Raw genomic sequence first — 17,014 nt, forward strand, 5'->3', positions numbered from 1 at the left:
CACAGCAGTACCAGAGACAAGGAAGCCTGAGCCTGATTCCTGAGCAGAATCAGGACCAAGCCATCCCAAGAGAAGGCCCTGTCCTGCACCTGTTGTGTGCCTGGAAGGCATACTATATCCTTTGGAAGGGGATTCTGAAGCCTCGGACTGTCCTGCTATCACCTGCGCTGCTGGGCTCCCCAGTCAGCTTGCCTGTTTAAATATTTAATTCAGTTAAATATTAAGCTTCTTCCAAGCCCCAATTACAGCCTGATCAGTACCCCCAGGTGGTTGTGTGGCTGTCATTCCATCTCTTCTTTCCCAACCAGAGCACTGCAGGGTAGGGGTGGGAAGGGAGGAGTGGGGCTCAGAGGAGAGAGGGAAAAAAGAGTAGTCTGGGTGGGGAGGGATTTGGGGAATGTGTAGAAAATGAGGTGCCTGGTGGAGGGTTTCTGCACCCCTCAAAAGGTGACCTTGTTCTGGGGGCTACCTATCCCTCAGCTCTGCCATCCCAAGAAATCTGCCCATAGGAATACAAGAAGACATTGGTTCTGCCCCCATAGGATAGGCCCATCATAATTCTATTTTCCTGGCCCCTTTGGAAGTGACTGAAACTTTCCCTCAGGACTATGTGAGGCCAGAAGGGGACCCGAGAACTGCACCTATTTCTGTTTAAAACTGGATGGAAACTATGAGACGCTTTACACATCCCAAGAAGCAGAGGAAATTGTCCTTTCCTGCCTTCCTCAGTTAGCACTGTTAACATATGTCCTGTGGCTGCAGGTGCTGCAAATTGACACAAATCCCTTTCTCCGCCATAGGCTTTGAGGTGCTGGTTTCACTGCTCAGGGGTGTCAGTCACCCACCAATGCAGGCATGTGCTGATGCTCACAGTGCTTATCAGTGCTACTGCTAAGATAAAAAGCATGCCTTACCAACAGAAAGCAATAAACTATATGACGCTCTTGATTCTAAGTCCCATGTGGACAAATGAGTCTCATGGCCACTGTCCTTGACTTTGGCCCAATTCTAGAAGCCACTGCAGTGACAGTGATTTGAGGGCAGGGCTGTGTACGAACTTCTACTCTTCCATCCTGCCCTCTTGCTGTACTGTGACCCATGGCTTACCTTTCCCCACCTGCTACAGCAGATATCCATCAAACTGGGGATATGCTCCCCTTCCAATACCAACTATAGGTTTACAATTTTAATATTTAGCAATGTGTGTAATAAGTGGGTCACTGATTCCTTGGACATCTGTCTTCTGGTTCCCAGGGGCCACTGTCACCTACTCAGGCACCTACTGCAACTCACTTCATTCCCCTGACCTCTCAGATGTTTCTCAACTCCATCCTGATTCTGCTTTCTAACCCCTGGTGTTTCTGTGAATTCAACCTGACTTTGAGTCTTGGAATCTGGCTGAGGGACCTCCCTTGTTATTCTTTCTTAAAACTGTCCGGGGTACTCTTGGCTCTTTAGTCATCCACATAAACTTTAGTGTCATCTTGTCATGATCCACGAAATACCTATTTGGAGTGTGATGGAAATTGCATTGAATGTGCAAGTTAATTTGCGGAGGATTGCCATCTCACAATGTCAGAGCTCAGCAGTGAATATCACAGTTCCTCAAGCCTTTAGTCTTCTTTGATGTCTTTGAAGAGTGTGTTTATCATTTTCTCTGTAAATGTCATGTGCACTTCCTTCTCACTGAACTACTTTTTGTAACAGGAATTGGAGTGGAAACATCTTGGGTTGTCTGATGCCCCCGTGATGTGTGCAATCTATTGCTAAGCATAGGTCCTGGAGGGCAGCCACTTCCAGTAAGCTTTTTGGTGTTCTGCTGTTTTTTGGCCTGTCTCTGCTATAAAAGAGTCCATTGCAAAAATAAAACAAACAAACAAACAAACAAACAAAAACAAACAAAAAAGAGTCCACTGCATGTACACCTGCCACTATTTGAAGCCCTTGGATTTTCCTTCCCCCATGGTATTGAGATCCAGTTTTCGCTTGGGTTCTGCAGGTCTCTTTGCTGAGCTTGAATGTGAATCAAATTTATTTTTTGTATCTGAGGATTCATATCATTCATCAATTAAAAATTTTTTCAGCTGTAAGACTTGCTTTTCCCTGACCTCCTTCTTTTTATACCTTCTGGAACTTCTCCTAGAGCAGAGCTTACTAAGTTTTCTTGGAAAGGGCCACATAGGAAACTTGGTAGATTTTGTGGGACTGAGGATCTCTGTGTGAAACTGTCCTTGGATTGAGCATCAACAGCTGGTCAGTTCTGTGCCAGTAGTCTGCTCACCTCTCACCTGGATGTGGTTTGATGTCCCTATTGTGAACATGTTTCCCACATGTCTCCATCCTCAAGTCTCCTAAGCTCTTTCTTCCATCTCTCAACTGTGCTATAGGCATTGAGGTGATTTTTCACAACTTTATCTTCTAATTCACTAATTCTCTTATCAGCTGTGTCCAAATTTTATCTCCCTCCCCCATGATATTTTTCCTTAAGGTTCTGATTTCTTTTGTGTTTTTCCTAATCATCAGCATATTTTTTTCCCATGTTTTTTGTTTGGCATAGTATCCACTCAAAATCTGGGATTCATAGCTTAGTTACCTTTTAGTTATAGTGAATGCCTTCCTTGTAAGTTTGGCTCAAACAGAAGAATTCTGGTGGCATGGGCTGCATGATATCCCTCTGAGGAGCTGTGACATCACATCTGCCATGGTCTTGCTGTTTGGCTGGCTTAGGGCCAATTTTTCTATGGATGCCCAGCCAGATGATTTCTAGCCCTACAAGTGAGTCCTAATCTGTGTGAGGTCTAGGCTGACAGCTTTCCAGGGACTCCCTTTCTTCTCACCCATCCCCAGCGGCCAAGTGAAAGGAACCTTTCAGGCTGCTCTACTGTTGAGACTCAGTCTCCGGGGACCTCAATCCAAGCCTTTGACCCCCGTCCTTATGTTTATCCCCCAACCCATCCCCCACTCCTACCATGAGGCAGACTCAGTCACAGACACCAAGTTCTCTGCCCAGATTTGTGCCCCTTTCTTTTCACCTATTAAAGGTTTTTCTTTCCTGTTTGGTGAACACAGCCAAGCATCTAAAGTAGCATTTGAATAGTTTACTCAACATTTCTGGGTATTACTGGAGTTGTATTTTTAAGTTAACCATTTTTGGTGATGGTTGTGGCACTGGGAATTCCTGGGTAGATTCTCATATGTCATTGTAAAAACTCTGTGCCTGACCCAGGTACTTACTGAAGACCTGCAAGGATGAGGACTCTACTGCTACACAGGAGAGCAGGGCCCCCTAGTCAGAATCAAGTATGACCCAGGGACTCAGAAAAGCTTTTCCCTGTGAAGATGTGTCTTGATTACCTTTCTTTTGTTGCTGAGACAAAATACCCAATTGCTCAAAATTAAGGAAGAAAAGGTTTATTTAGCTCATGATTTGTGGAGGTTTCAATTCATAATCTGCTGGGTCCAAAGCAGGGTGGCTCATGGCAGAGGGCAAAACATCAAAAGCAACAAGAGCAAAAAGGGAGAAGTGAAATCTCTTTCCTTTCCTTGTAGTATATGCAAGCTACCTTCTCCAGGGCAGGTGTAGCACTCACACCCATAATCCCAGCATTAGACTATGACTCAAGCACAAACTCGAGACTTAGTAACCTCCAAAAAGCACCCCTTTATGCATGAGGCTTTGAGGAGATTTCCAGATACAAACCATGGCAAAATGTTAAAAACAGGGAGCCTCTGTCTGTGTTCAGGCTAAGGTACAGTCAGAGAGGGAGGGAGAAGATGCCAGTACTGGACATACCAAGAGGTCACTTTTCAGGTGGTTACGGTGGTGGCTTGACACAGCTTTAAGGAAGTGACAACAGAGAAAATCTATACATTGGTGATATCTATACAATTCCAGGTCACAGTGGAGGCCATGTGCTGGGGTTTGTCAGCCACATTGAATCAGGGCTCGATCTCTGTGGAGGATGTTGGCAAAGGAAAGAGGCATCAGGCTGGACACAAAGTTGTTTCCCAACAATTGGAGAGGTGAATAGCCATTTATTTGGGGGCAGGGACCAGAATCCTGGTCTGGGCCTGCAGAACAATATACACACAATTTAATGGGTTTAATGCCACTTTGACACGGGTATATACATCACCTTGTTGAATAAAAGGTCGTAGCAGATGTAATAAAGTTAGAGATCTAGGGGTGGAATCATCCTGGGTCATCTGGAGATTAGAGTCTTTATGAAAGAAGTGAGATAGAGAAAACAGACCCACAGAAGGCGGACCTGGTGAGAAGGAAGGTGGAGGCTGGAGCATGTAGCTCCAGGCTGGGAGACGGTGAGGATACCTGGCCCTATTGGAAGTTGGGAGAATCAGGAAAGGCCCTCACTCTAGAACTGTGAGAGAATAGGTTTTAGTTGTGTTAAGCCACCAAGTTGGTGCACTTTGCTGTGGTAACTGCAGGATGCAGGATGAGCTCTAAAGCTGGTAGGGATTTGGACTCTTGCTTTATGTCCTTTTCCACAAGCCAGAGATCTTTGATGATCACACTACCCCAAGGGTTGAGAGTGGTTCTTGTCTCTATTTCTCCGAAGGGAAAACTGAGGGCTAGAGGCTTGAACCTTACCCCTGGTCACTTGAACCAAGTTAAGGTTTGAACCTGGGCCTTTTTTTTAAAAAACAGAGTCTTGCTATGTAGTTCAGGCTGGCCATGCATCTGTGGTGATCTTCTGTCTCAGCCTCCTGACTCCTGGAATTACAGGAATGCATCATCACATCTGGCTTGAATGTGGGCCTCTTGCTCATCATTATGTATATATCTTACAGTCAGGAGAGGGGACGTGTACCTATAATTTCAGATTATAGTAATGTCTGGCTGCTACGTTATAGTCATCTCACTGGCATGGACACAGGGTCTCTGCTGGCTGAGTGAGGTAAGAGGGTGCAGGAGGGACCTCCGCTCCTGCCCTTAGACAGCATTGCTTTGAGGTCTTCCCCAAATGTAGAAAGAGGAGATCCATGGGCTGTGAATGAAGCCCCTTAGCAAAGAGGGGTCTGCCCAGGTCTCCCTTGGTCATGCTCCCATTGCCCACCACTATCTCACCTGGGCTAGAGGCTTGGGTAAACCAAGTTCTGCCCATACCCTGCTTCCATAGATTCCAGCTGGGCCTGGTGTGTGTGTGTGTGTGTGTGTGTGTGTGTGTGTGTGTGTGTGTAGTGCTGATTTTCATTCTGGTGATAGCTAACAAGGTGACTTTGGTCAGCTCCTTGCTTTCATTAGCCTCAGTGTCCGCATCAGGGAATGTGAGGTTGGTTTAGCACCAAGGGTTGAGCAGGCTGGATAGGCATCAGGGAGGGAGGGAGCCTGCAGGTCAAAGGGCTGGGCTGTTCTAGCAGCAGAGCTGCCCCCTCTGCCTGTGGCCGCCTTGCTAGGATGAACCAGTGGTGGAGCACCCTATGGGGCTCAGACTACCCCGCATATTTGCAGGCACTACATGAACCCAGAGCACACACTAGGGCTACAGGATCCTGTGGGCCAAAAGGCCTCAGAGGTCCTGGTCCAGGAGTCATGGATTCAGAGTTCTGGATTCCACGTGTCTCTTACCTACACTGCTTGCTGCCTAACGCAGGCTGAGACTTTGCTTTCTCCACCTGCAAGAGGAGGATCAAGTCTGGAAAGAAAGACAGATACAGTGTTGTGAGAGGATGTGTGTGGTCTGAAATCAAAGCATCTCTGAGAACTCGCTGTGCTGACTCTGAATCCCTGGCCAAGACAGCCTCAGAACAGGCCCAGGACCAGGCAGGGCAGGTGGATGGGGCCGTCAGGGACTCATTGCTGACTGGAGGCAAGGAATCTGTCAGCTCTCTGAACCTCTATGGGCTGCCAGTATCTGGCACATTCAGATTTATCCCTTTAGGTTCTCTTCATTTATCTAATTATTTTTCTGTTTTCTTTTCTTTTTTTTCCTTTCTTTTCCTTTTCTTTTCAAAGACCTGAACTAGGGTCTTCATACTGAGCTATATTCCCTAGCCATATATATATAATTTGTTTTTTGAGACAGAGTCTCACTAAGTGGCTAAGCTGCCTAGGCTGGACTCAAGCTATCAATCCTCCTGCCTCAGCCCCCAAGGGTGCTGGGATAGACTCTTTAGTATTGAGGACAATTTATAAACACTGAAATGTATAACTATACAATGTCTGATTCACTGAATTTGGGGAGTTATTTTTCAGGATATGTATTTTTAAATAGATTTATTGAGGTATAAGTACTAATCCAGTAAACTGTATACATTTAAATCATAGAAGCATATGCCTTTAAAACCATCACCACAATGAAGACAGTGGAAATATCCCTCCCCCACCTCCTCTCCTCCCAGATAACAGCTCACCTGCATCCCACATTATGGGTTGATTTGCATTCCCTAGAATTGTTATGAGTGGAAGCATACAGTCTATACCCTTTTAGGTCTGGATTCTTTCAATCAGCATAATTGCCTTGCAAGTCACCTGTATTTTGAATCAGTGGTTTGCGCATCCACATGTACAACTGTTGGGTTGAATCCTGTACTGTGTGGTGCAGCCTGTTGGACCACCAGTGGAGGACCAAGGTGCTTTTCTGGTTTGGGGCAGTGGTGAACACTTATGCAAGTCTTTGTGTGACCCATGGTTCTAATTCTCCTGGGGGGAAAAAAACACCCAGTAGAAAAGGGCTGGATCTTATACCTTTAGTGTATTTAACATTTTAAGAACTGCCAAATTGTTTTCCAAACTGGTCACACCATTTTGCAGCCCCATAAATAGTGTATGAGTTCTAGATCCTCCACCTCCTTGCCAATACTCAGTGCCATTAATCTTTTTAATGTTTGCCAGGCAGATAGGTATGAAACGGTGGCTCCTCCTGGGTTTGTTTTTGTTTTTGCAGTAGGATGGATGGAACTCAGGGCTGCTTCATGCATACTAGCCATGGATGGCACTACTGAGCTACATCCCAGCCCTTTTCATTTTATTTTGAAACAGGATTTGCTAAGTTGCCTGTTCTGGCCTCAGATTTTCTAGCCCCTTGCGTAGCTAGTAGAACAGGAATGTGCCACTGAATCCTGGTCTTCCTTGTAGGTTTTTTTTTTTTTTTTTGTCTTTTTCCTTTTTATCAGTACCAGGGATCGAACTCATGACTGCCTGCTTTCAAGGCAGGCACTTATGCCGCTGAGCTAAACCCCCAGCCCCTCCTTGTAGTTTTAATGCACAGTCCCCTAATGACTATCGAAGTTGATCATTTTTTTCTACTTACCATGTGTAGAATCCTTTTTTTTTTTTTTTGGTGCCAGAAATCAAACTCAGTACTTGCACTTGCCAAGCAGGGACTTATACCACTGAGCTCTAACCCCAGTCTTAGACTCCTTGGTGATATTTTCTATTCTGATCTTTTGATCATTTTCAAATTGGTTTTTTTTTTAATATTAATTGTAGCAGTTCTTTAAACTCTCTGAGTGTCCCTGGAGTCAGATTCTCCTTGCTATCTGTTGAAGGTTAACCCTCTAAAAACTGACCAGTCCATTATTTGCTATCCAGGGAAGGATGCAGTCCCCGGCAGGGATTTTTGGCCACCCTGGGTGTGATTGCAGGTTTCCTGCATTAGCTGAAGCATAGATGGCCAATACATGCCCTGCTGGCCATGGCTCCTCATACAATGATCATATGAGTCGACCCTGTTGTATGCTGTTCTCCTGTGTACAAACTGTCTCAGGCAACCCTGGCAAGCCATGCAGAAACCAATACTAAATGGAATCAGCAGAATGATAAACAAAGCATATTATGTAAATGCTGTCTGAGTGGAGGCCCAGGAGCAGGCTTAGTGGTGACCCACCAGGCACACACATTTTCTACCACCATCCACTGAGGCTACAGCTGGAGTGGCCTCTCAGCACTGACCTGTGTTGCAGCTGGGAGGGAGCATCCTGTTGGAAAAGGCACTGTTCAAATATTTGGCAGTTAATGACTTAACGCAGCTAACTGTAAAGATAAAACCATCGTTCTGGGGGTGAATGTATGAAAGGAACATGAGTCAGAGGGGAGACCTTACCTCCCAATGCATACTTGGTCTTTGTAGTCCTGTATCCCTGCTACCACCAACTGCTGATTGCAGCCCCAGTGTCCACTTATTGCGAGGAGCTCAGTCACTTATTGCATGTTTCCCATCAGTCTCCATAATAAAAAAACCAAGTCATAATGCAGAGGCCACCCTAACGGAAGCAGCAAGGCCCATGCTGGGCTCCCACCCCCACTTAGCACCCCTAGTGTCTTTGCACAGCTGTTTCCTGTGATGCTGTCCCCACTTCTGTGTCAGTTGTCCCTCAGATGTTACCAGGCTAGTGGCTGCACCTCTAGGTCAAGTCTCCCTACCGTTTACCCCATGTGGCCATCTGCTGGTCCCTGACCAAACAGCTGAGGTAGGAGGATATAATCTGGGGTCATATTTCAGGGATGCAACTACATGGCCTCTGACAGGCTGGAGAGAGGGAGAACTCCCTCTCTGGCTCTGAGGGCCAGGGGTCCTGGTATTTGCAAGCATCTGACGTGTGACCTGGGGGACTTTCCATGTTGGCCTTTTGGGGATCCCTTTCTAAGAAAGAACTTCTCAAATACCAAAAGGAGCTTCCAAAATGGATCTGACAAGGCTTAGTCTTTTCTGCCAATAGAAGGTGCTGAGTAGAGCTGGGATGAGGACACAAGAAGCCTGGTGTCTGCCTACTGCTTTCTCACGGCCCCTCGCCCTGAGCTCAAGTCTCATGGGTCTGCTCCCTGCCTAGCCTGTCCAGATGTTGCTGCAAAGCAGTCACCACCCCTAGGGCCTCTATGACCCTGAGGCCCCTGAGACAGGCTGAAGGCTCTAGAGTTGTCCAGCTCTGGCTATGTCTCAGAGGTGAAGAGGCCTATTTAAAAAGGCCTCTCTTTTTTTTTTTTGTTTTTTTTTGTTTGTTTTTTTTGTCTTTTTCATTTTTATCGGTACCGGGGATCGAACTCACGACTGCCTGCTTGCAAGGCAGACGCTTATGCCACTGAGCTAAATCCCCAGCCCTTAAAAAGGCCTCTCTGAGCACAGGTCCAACTGGCCCAATCTTGTAGGCGATAGGAATCATTTAGAGAATATAGCTGTAGTTCTGAGAATGGCCAGATTTCCCGTCCACCTCATCGCATACTCTTACAACCTCACAAGAACCTCCTTACCCATCAGCTGTGCCCTTTCAACTATCTCCAAGGTTTCCTATCCTCTAGGGCTTCCACACAAGAAAAATCTCACAGCATTTGTGTTTGTCTCCCTTCTTCCTAGAGGCAGAATGTCTTTAGGTTTATATACACACATGTTGAGCTCCATTCCTCTCTATGGCTGAGTAATAGCCTACTGTGTGCAAAGACCACATTTGTATATCTCCTGGTCTTTTGGACATATGGATCATTTTTACCCTTTGGCTACTGTGACTAGTACCATATTAATGTTTGTGTACACTTTTCTGTGCAGACACACAAGCTCACTTCTCTTGGACTCAGCCCTGTGGTAATTTCTTGTTCAGTTGTTTGAGGAACTGCCAGTTCATCATCACCTTTCATTTACACAAAATTTTTTTCCACAGGAAATTTAATTCTGAGAGAGGTCAAGACAGTTGCCCAAAGCTACATAGCCAGGAAGTGCAAGTTTTGAATTCAGGAATTAGAATTTGAGCCCAGGCCATGGTCTCCTCCTCTTGCTGCCTCCCAGTGACCCAAATACATAGCCTCCGCTGCATGTCTTGGTCAGGGAAGGGCCACCCTTGATGTCAGGGCCAGACTGAGGCCAGAGGGGTATCTATTAAGATGACATCAAAGTGAGGGCTGGGGATTTAGCTCAGTGGCATAAGCGCCTTGCCTGGCAAGCTCAAGGTTGTAAATTTGAGCCTCAGTACCAGAAAAAAAAAAAAAAAAAAAAAGAAAGAAAGAAAGAAAGAAAAAGTGACATCAAAGTGGAAAAAAAAACCCCACATTCCCACAAAGTGATTTTTCAATGTCACTGAAAACCAGTCTTCTCACCTGGCTGTGGTAAGTCAGGTGCTCCTTATTCAGTACTCTTTAATCATTGAATCGTAATTTTAAAAATTGTCATTGCTAGCTTGGGACTCTAGGCAATGAACTGTCATGAGTGCTGGACAAAGTTCCCTGGGAGGAATCAGATCACCCACCAGCTGGCCAGTCACTAGGACCCCTGCTCCCTCCCAGCACAGGTTGGGAGTCATAGGTCCTCCCATTCCTTCAGAATCCCTCCTGTCATATGGGTGGCATGCATTTACCAAGCACCTCCTGTATGCCAGATGCCAAGCAAGGCAATCCTTCCATATCCCGACCCCACTGTGGCATAACAATGTTGCTAAATGCAGGTCTACAGCCTTCTCTGCTTCAGATGGCCTTCGATGTTTCCTCAGGCTCTGTCAAGACTACACTTGCATGCCTGATACACCCTCTCCACAGTGACTGAGGTGGTTAGAGCAGTCAGCCCAGGGTGACACAAACTCACATGCTTCCCCAGGTATTGTCTCCCCAGATAAGTGTCTGCTGAAATCTGCATGTGACTCCTGATAGTTGGTGTTGTGAGGTGCTTTGGTACTGAGGGTGGGCTTCTGTGGCAAGTGAGGAGTCTTTTTTTTTTTTGGAGGCAGGATCTTGCTATGCAATTCAAGCTGGTTTTGAGTTCATTATGTAGCGCAAGGTGGCCCTGAACTTACCATGATCCTCCTGCCTTAGCCTCCCGAGTGCTAGGATTACAAATATGCACCACTATGCCAAGCAAGTGAGGGGGTCTTATAGGAAGAGACCACATGGGGTCACAGTAAAAAGTGTAGACTATGAGGGCCTGTTCTTGCCAGGCACAAGAATGCCAATGCTTTGATGTGGGACTTCTGGACCATGGGAAATTGATGTCTTTTTTCATAAGAGGCTAGTTATGGTACTATGCTGCAGATGGGAAGGTTGGGCACACACTTAACTGGGTACCAGCTTACACTTCACCTCTCCCAGAGATGGCTCGCCTTGAATCTCTGTACCACTGGGGGCCCATGGGGTACTCCTGGACACCTAGTTCATCTGAGACAGCCCTTCCCTGCTCCCCTACTCTCAGTCTCACATAAATCTTTCCTTCCTATTAACCCTTCATAGGTCACCAGGTAAAATATAGGATTCCTGATTAAATTTGTATTTCAGATATAAACAAATTTTTTTAAGTTTAGGTATGTCCCAAATTATCCACGAAATATACTTATACTACAAACTATTCATTGTCTGAAATTTCAGGTTAACTGGACCTATATTTTCATCTACCAAATGGACAGCTCCACTCTAAGGTTTCTGGGGGACAGAGAGTACTGTGTCCATCCTGCAGCTGGAGACTCAGGATGGCTGAGGCTGGCTTAGTCTCTTCCTCTCTCTGGTCCTGCCTTCCCCTGTGGGGACAGGAGGCAAAGAACCAGTCACAGTGGGGGATGGACAGGGATGCAGAAGGGCTGGGCTCAGGGTATCAGGACAGAGAAGACTGATCTTGCAGGATGGCATTAAAGGCAAGCACAGAACTCTTGGGACACCCAGGAGGTGACACAGAGCCTGTTCCCCATGACTGTGTAGAAGAGGCCCTGTAAATTTAAGGAAGAGTAAGCCTGCTGATGAAGTCACTTCTTTCAGCTTCTTGCTTTGTCCTAGGTCTGAAGTCTGGGGAAAGAGAGACAGAAGAGTTCCACTGTCCAATATTATCAGTGGGGTGGTCTTTAGTCTCAGGTGGCCCTTGAGTCGGGTGGTTCCAGACAACATCTGGGTGGAAAGGGGTTTGTGGGCTGAGAGTGAAGCACATGTCACTACCAGGCACAGGTCCAGACTGTGCACAAGGAATACCCCTTTGGGCCTGGCTTCCAGGTGGTAGTGGGATGGTGTGGTCCCTTGGTGACAGAGCTGACCAAGAGATGAGGCCCTTCTGGGTCCAGATGGGAACACCCATGCAGATCTCTGGCATGTGTTTGGAAAAGGGTGTGTCATCCAGCCTGAAGTCCAGTGCATGGCAGTCTAGGTACTGACCAGTGAACCAGCCGTAGCAGGTAGTGGGACCAGCTCAGGGTCATCCAAAACATGCTCTCCCCTTGATGCTATGTTTAAACCTGTTGTTCTGGACATTGTCCTTCATAAGAGGTGCCAGAAAGGCTGGACTACATGGAAATCCATAATGAACTGGGACCTCACCTCATCTTGTGCTCCTTAAAGAAGTCATCAGGGACAGGGCTGGGCTGGGGCCCAGACCTACAACTCCACTCTTGCTCCAAGGGGTACCTGCCTGGAGATGTTCACCTACTAGGCTCCGATGTCACTGTGTTATTGAATTTCCTGACCACCTATATGCAGATAGGCTTTTTCTTTTCTTTTTTTTATTGGTACCTGGGATCAACTGCCTGCTTGCAAGGCAGGTGCTTATGCCACTGAGCTAAATCTCCAGACCCCAGATAGGCTTTTTTATGGGGTCATGGGTATAACACATAGGATAAGGTGGTCACTGCAGAAAACATATGGGGCCTGAGGAGAGAACTGTCCCAGTGAATAATGAGGAGAGAAATGCAGGGCCAGGAAGACAGGCTGAGGTATGGGATCTGAGAAGGACTAAGTACTAGGCCTGCTGAGTTGGGGGATCTGGTCAAATGTTGAGTGGGGCTTGGCAGGGTTGTTTGGGTGGAGGAGGGGGTGGATATGTTGTCCAAAGGGAATAGCTGGGGAGGACAGGCTGGAGATGATGCCAGAGAGGGAGCTGCGGGCTCAGTGAGAAACTCAGATGGACTCACAGAGCATGGTGATCTGTGAGTCCTAGGAAGCACATGAGTATGAGGAGGTGAGGCCTCAGAAGGTCCATGGGGACCACATCCAGCTCAAGATAGGGTGCCCTAAACACAGACCAATGTGCCTGAGTGGGGGTGGGTGCTAGAGGTACCCTCCAAAATGAACAGGTATCATAGGCCTCATGGGGAATGCTGTGATACCCACTGCCCCTTGCTCAGCCTGCCAAGGTGCAGAGGCCCTAGGCCTCTAGCTAACTGCTGACCGTTGCTGACTACTGACACCCAGATCATAGCCTTATGCCTGAGTCTTTCTGCTTCTGGCTGGCTGTACTCCTGCACCCCTCCAAATCTGACAAGCAAAAACTCTACCCTTAGAAGAAAAAAAGAAAAAAGAAAAGCAGAACCAAATTTTCCAGAGGCCTGGAGGATTTAAAAAACACATCTGAACACTCTGTACAGTTTAATTAAACAATTTTAATGCCAATTTCCAAATTGTGCTAATGCTTCATCTCCTAGCATTCTTTGTAGTGACAAGAATGTATGGCACCATTGTTTTTAATGCAATGCTCTCATCTCTTATTTGTCTGCTTCTTATTTTCTTTCCCAGTGGTGTGCCTGTGTCACTGTGGTAGGGGGCTTCCTCCTCTGCAGCGTGAATTCATCCTCCCTACCAGGGCTCAGGTGTAGCCAGTGTGAGATGCCTAGCATAAAGTGAGAGTATTGGCTCAGAGAAATAGGAGCCTGCAAGTATACTTCCAGCTGGCCCTCCCAGGCTTGACTGAGCCAGAAGTGAGGAAGGGAAGGGTAGGATAGGTGGAACCTTCCTCCCCCAGGTGTCTGAGTGGTTGGTGCCCTTGGTGTGTAAATGGGTGATGGGACACCTGCTGTTGTGGATACTGGCAGATTGAGATTCTCTTTAAAACATAATGTTTTAAAACTTTGCGACCCTTTCTGTGAGCACCTGGTGAGCAGAGCATGATGGAAGGTCATGACTGGTCACTGCATTATGAATGTCATGCAGCTCCCTTCCAGGCCCTCTAGGAACCCAGCCGTGTCTTTCCCTCTCTTGTCACTCTACTTTGTGGCCGGATTGCATATGGTTGCCCTGGCTCTCTCTGGGGTATTGCATTCCCCAGCTCTTCTCACCCACCACAGGGCTTTTGCATAAATCCTCTCTGCTGGAGAGCCCAGAAGGGGAGAGCTCCTTCTGGCTGTTTCATTGTCCTCATGGAGGTCTATCCAAGGCCTGTAGCAGGGTGGTAAATGTTTTCTTTCTTTGTCCACCCACTATAGTCTTCCTGCCCACTATGACAAAGCTACTGGGGATAAGGAAAGCATCCTTGGTGTTCATCACAGAAGTCCCACCAACTGCAACGGGAGCCTGGCATACCATCTACCCCCAACCCAGTCATCCAGTAAATCACTCAGGACTCCAGCCAAGATCTTGAGCTTTACCACAGGTTTTTTTTTTTTTTTTTGTCTTTTTCCTTTTTACCGGTACCAGGGATCGAACTCACGACTGCCTGCTTGCAAGGCAGGAGCTTATGCCGCTGAGCTAAATCCCCAGCCCCTACCACAGGTTTTAATGAGAGACTGTTGAGGAAAGGGTGCAGGGTTCTAAGCAACCCCTGCCAGGACCGTGGTTTGGTTCTATGTCTGCCCCACCTGTCTGGGCTTGCCTGGGTCTTTTACTTCTGTGAATTTTAATCTAGTAGTAGTAGCATTAAAATAGTTAATGTTTTCCTTTTCTTGAATAGTTCACCCATGCAAGAGAAGGTGTTACTGAGCTGTACCACAGTTAGCCTGGACCTGTGCTGGTCTTCCAGGACCTTACTGGCAGAATGGGACCCTCTTGGTTGATGTGAGTGGATAAGCCCTGGCAGCCCTGGCAGGACCTCTTCAGGTCTTTGGTCCCCTGGTGCCCCAGGTCTGGGTGCAGACCTGGCCCCTGTAGTGGGGCTCCTTATCTATAGAGTGGAGTCTTCTCCAAAACCGGGGCCCAGGGCTGCAAAAGGAGCCTCTCCTTAGCAGGTATATGGAGGATGCCACGGGGGAGCCGAAGTTTAGCGACTCAAAGTGGTAGTGGGGAAGCACTCAAGTCTGGGCACCAAATTCCCCTTCTGCTCTACTAAGTCCCTCTTGCTCTGCCAGCGTCTGATAGCCGGCCCACCCTTCTCAACTCAGCCAGAGCTTCGGCTCCTCAAGCACGGGCCATCTGCCCACCCCTAGCTCCGGCTAGGGGGGTGGTGCTGCGGTCAGGTACACCAGGGCGCTCCCATCACGCTCGAGGACGCTCGCACTCCTCGACACCCGAACGCACTTAGCACATGCAGGCCCCACGCAGCGGGGGGAAGGGCACTCATCAGGCTCTCACGTCAAGGCGCGCCCCTAACGCCGGCCGGGCCCCACCCCCTCGGCCGACCTTAGCTATGGGGGAAGGGGAGGCGCTCGAGGGGAGCAGGGCTGGGTAGAAGAAGGCTCAGTACCCCCGCAGTTGAGGGCGGGGCGGACACTCCCGCCACTCCCCGCCCGCCCAGCGCCTTCTGCTAGCGCCCCCTGGTGCCAAGAGGGTTGGAGGTGGAGAGAGATCCAGAGGGACAGGCGGGGTCCACCCATCGGGACCTGGGGCCGGCGGTGTGCCGCGTGCCCGGGGTTGGGGCTTTGGCAGAACACGCGCATCCCGGATGGGGGGGCGTGCCTTCCCTTCCTGGTGTCCACAGCCCCTATCCACGGTCGGGGGGCATCGGCCCCGCCCCCATGCTAGTCCTGCCTCCCGCCCCGCCCCCCTATCCCCCACCTCCCCCCGCGCGGCTCACTCCGAAGTTTCCTGCGCTGAGCACGGACGGGCTTGGGCTCTCTGGTCCCCTGGCCCGTCCGGCCGCGCCCCTGGCCCGCCTCAGCTCCCAGCAGTCCCCCGCGCCGGGCTGCCGTCGCCGCTGCTAGGCGAGCCGGAGCCAGAGCCACGGTGGGAGCCGGTGCTGGGTGGGCCGGGGGCGCGGACTGGCACTGGGCTGGGTTTGTGGTGACCGTGCCGCCTGTGCGATGCCCGCGGGGACGTCGCTGGCCGCCAGAGCGAGGTGAGACGCGGCGGAGAGCCGCTCCCGTTGCACGCCGGGACCCTCGCAACTTGGGTTCTGAGAGTCCCGCCGCCCCCCGCCCGGGCGGTGGGGGTGGGGCTACCAGTCCTTGCGGGGGCGGAGGCGGGGGGGGGGCCGCGGGGGGCGCGCTCGCCTCTAATGAGGGAAGACAAAGACATCCTGGCGGCCGCCGCTACACTCGCGGCTCCGCTCCGCTAAGGCGGGGCGGGGGCGTTGTTCCCGACCCGGTCACCGCCCGCTCTCCTTCCGCAGGTGCTGCTCGCTGCCACCATGACCGAGGACGCGCCGGCCGCCGACGAGGTTCGGGTGCCCCTGGGCGCGCCGCCCTCTGGCCTTGCTGCGGGAACGTCCTCCTCAAGCCCTGGGGCGCCGGGGAGCTCTGCAGAGCGGGGTTCCAGGCTCAGCGCGTCGCCCCCCGAGAGCCCGGCTGCGGAGCGCGGCGTGGTGCTGGGCGCCGGCGAGGAACAGCCCGTCCCGTACCCGGCGCTGGCGGCCACCGTCTTCTTCTGTCTCGGGCAGACCACGCGGCCGCGCAGCTGGTGCCTGCGCTTAGTCTGCAGCCCATATCCTTCCTGGTTGGGGGATCTTGGGTTCGGGGCGCAAGCCCCTCCGCGTGCGCTGTCTTGCGCTCTGATTTCTTGCTCTGGGTGCTTGGGGACGTGAGACGGGGGCGCGAGGCAATGCTCCTTCGGGAGAGGTGGGTGGGGGCGCCTCTCGGGACCCGCGCGGGGTGTCCTGGTTCTAAACCCGCTGGGTACTGGAGAGACAGTTGGCCGCGGGCGGGGCGAGGCGGCCACAACTCCTGTGCCTGCGGGTCTGCGGGTGGAGATCAGGGTGGGACCCTAACTCCCCGTTTTGGGACCAGGCTGGGACAGGCTTCTCGCTGTGGACAGGAGGTCAGAAGGGACAGAGTGAGGAAACAAAGTTTTTCCTGCGCTGTGCTCTACTGTGCCAAAGGACCCCCTCCGGGCTGTGCGCCACAGGCTCTTGTAGGCCCTGTTCCTTGGCCACAGTAGACACAGGACACAGTCGGTGATGATGGTGACTGAGAACTTGGTCTTCCTGGCAGAACTCAAGAGCTGGGGCTGATTTAAGTCAGG

General features: G+C 49.9%; 1 protein-coding gene across 5 annotated transcripts in view; it reads left to right on the forward strand.

The window, feature by feature from the left end:
* Nucleotides 1-15,214: 15,214 nt before the first annotated feature.
* Nucleotides 15,215-17,014, forward strand: part of Cacna1h (calcium voltage-gated channel subunit alpha1 H) — a 58,402-nt gene continuing 56,602 nt past the window's right edge. For all 5 annotated transcript variants that reach the window (XR_010039782.1, XM_063226255.1, XM_063226258.1 and 2 more), the window contains exons 1-2: nt 15,215-15,893; nt 16,167-16,476. Coding sequence is in view for 4 of the 5 variants with exons in the window: in XM_063226255.1 (XP_063082325.1) it covers nt 16,185-16,476 (292 nt within the window). In the remaining variant the exon portion in view is untranslated. The remainder of the gene's footprint in view (nt 15,894-16,166; nt 16,477-17,014) is intronic.

Source organism: Cavia porcellus, unplaced genomic scaffold (assembly GCF_034190915.1).
Source record: "Cavia porcellus strain 051 isolate PalLab524CR breed Dunkin Hartley unplaced genomic scaffold, mCavPor4.1 scaffold_16, whole genome shotgun sequence".
Taxonomy (NCBI): domain Eukaryota; kingdom Metazoa; phylum Chordata; class Mammalia; order Rodentia; family Caviidae; genus Cavia; species Cavia porcellus.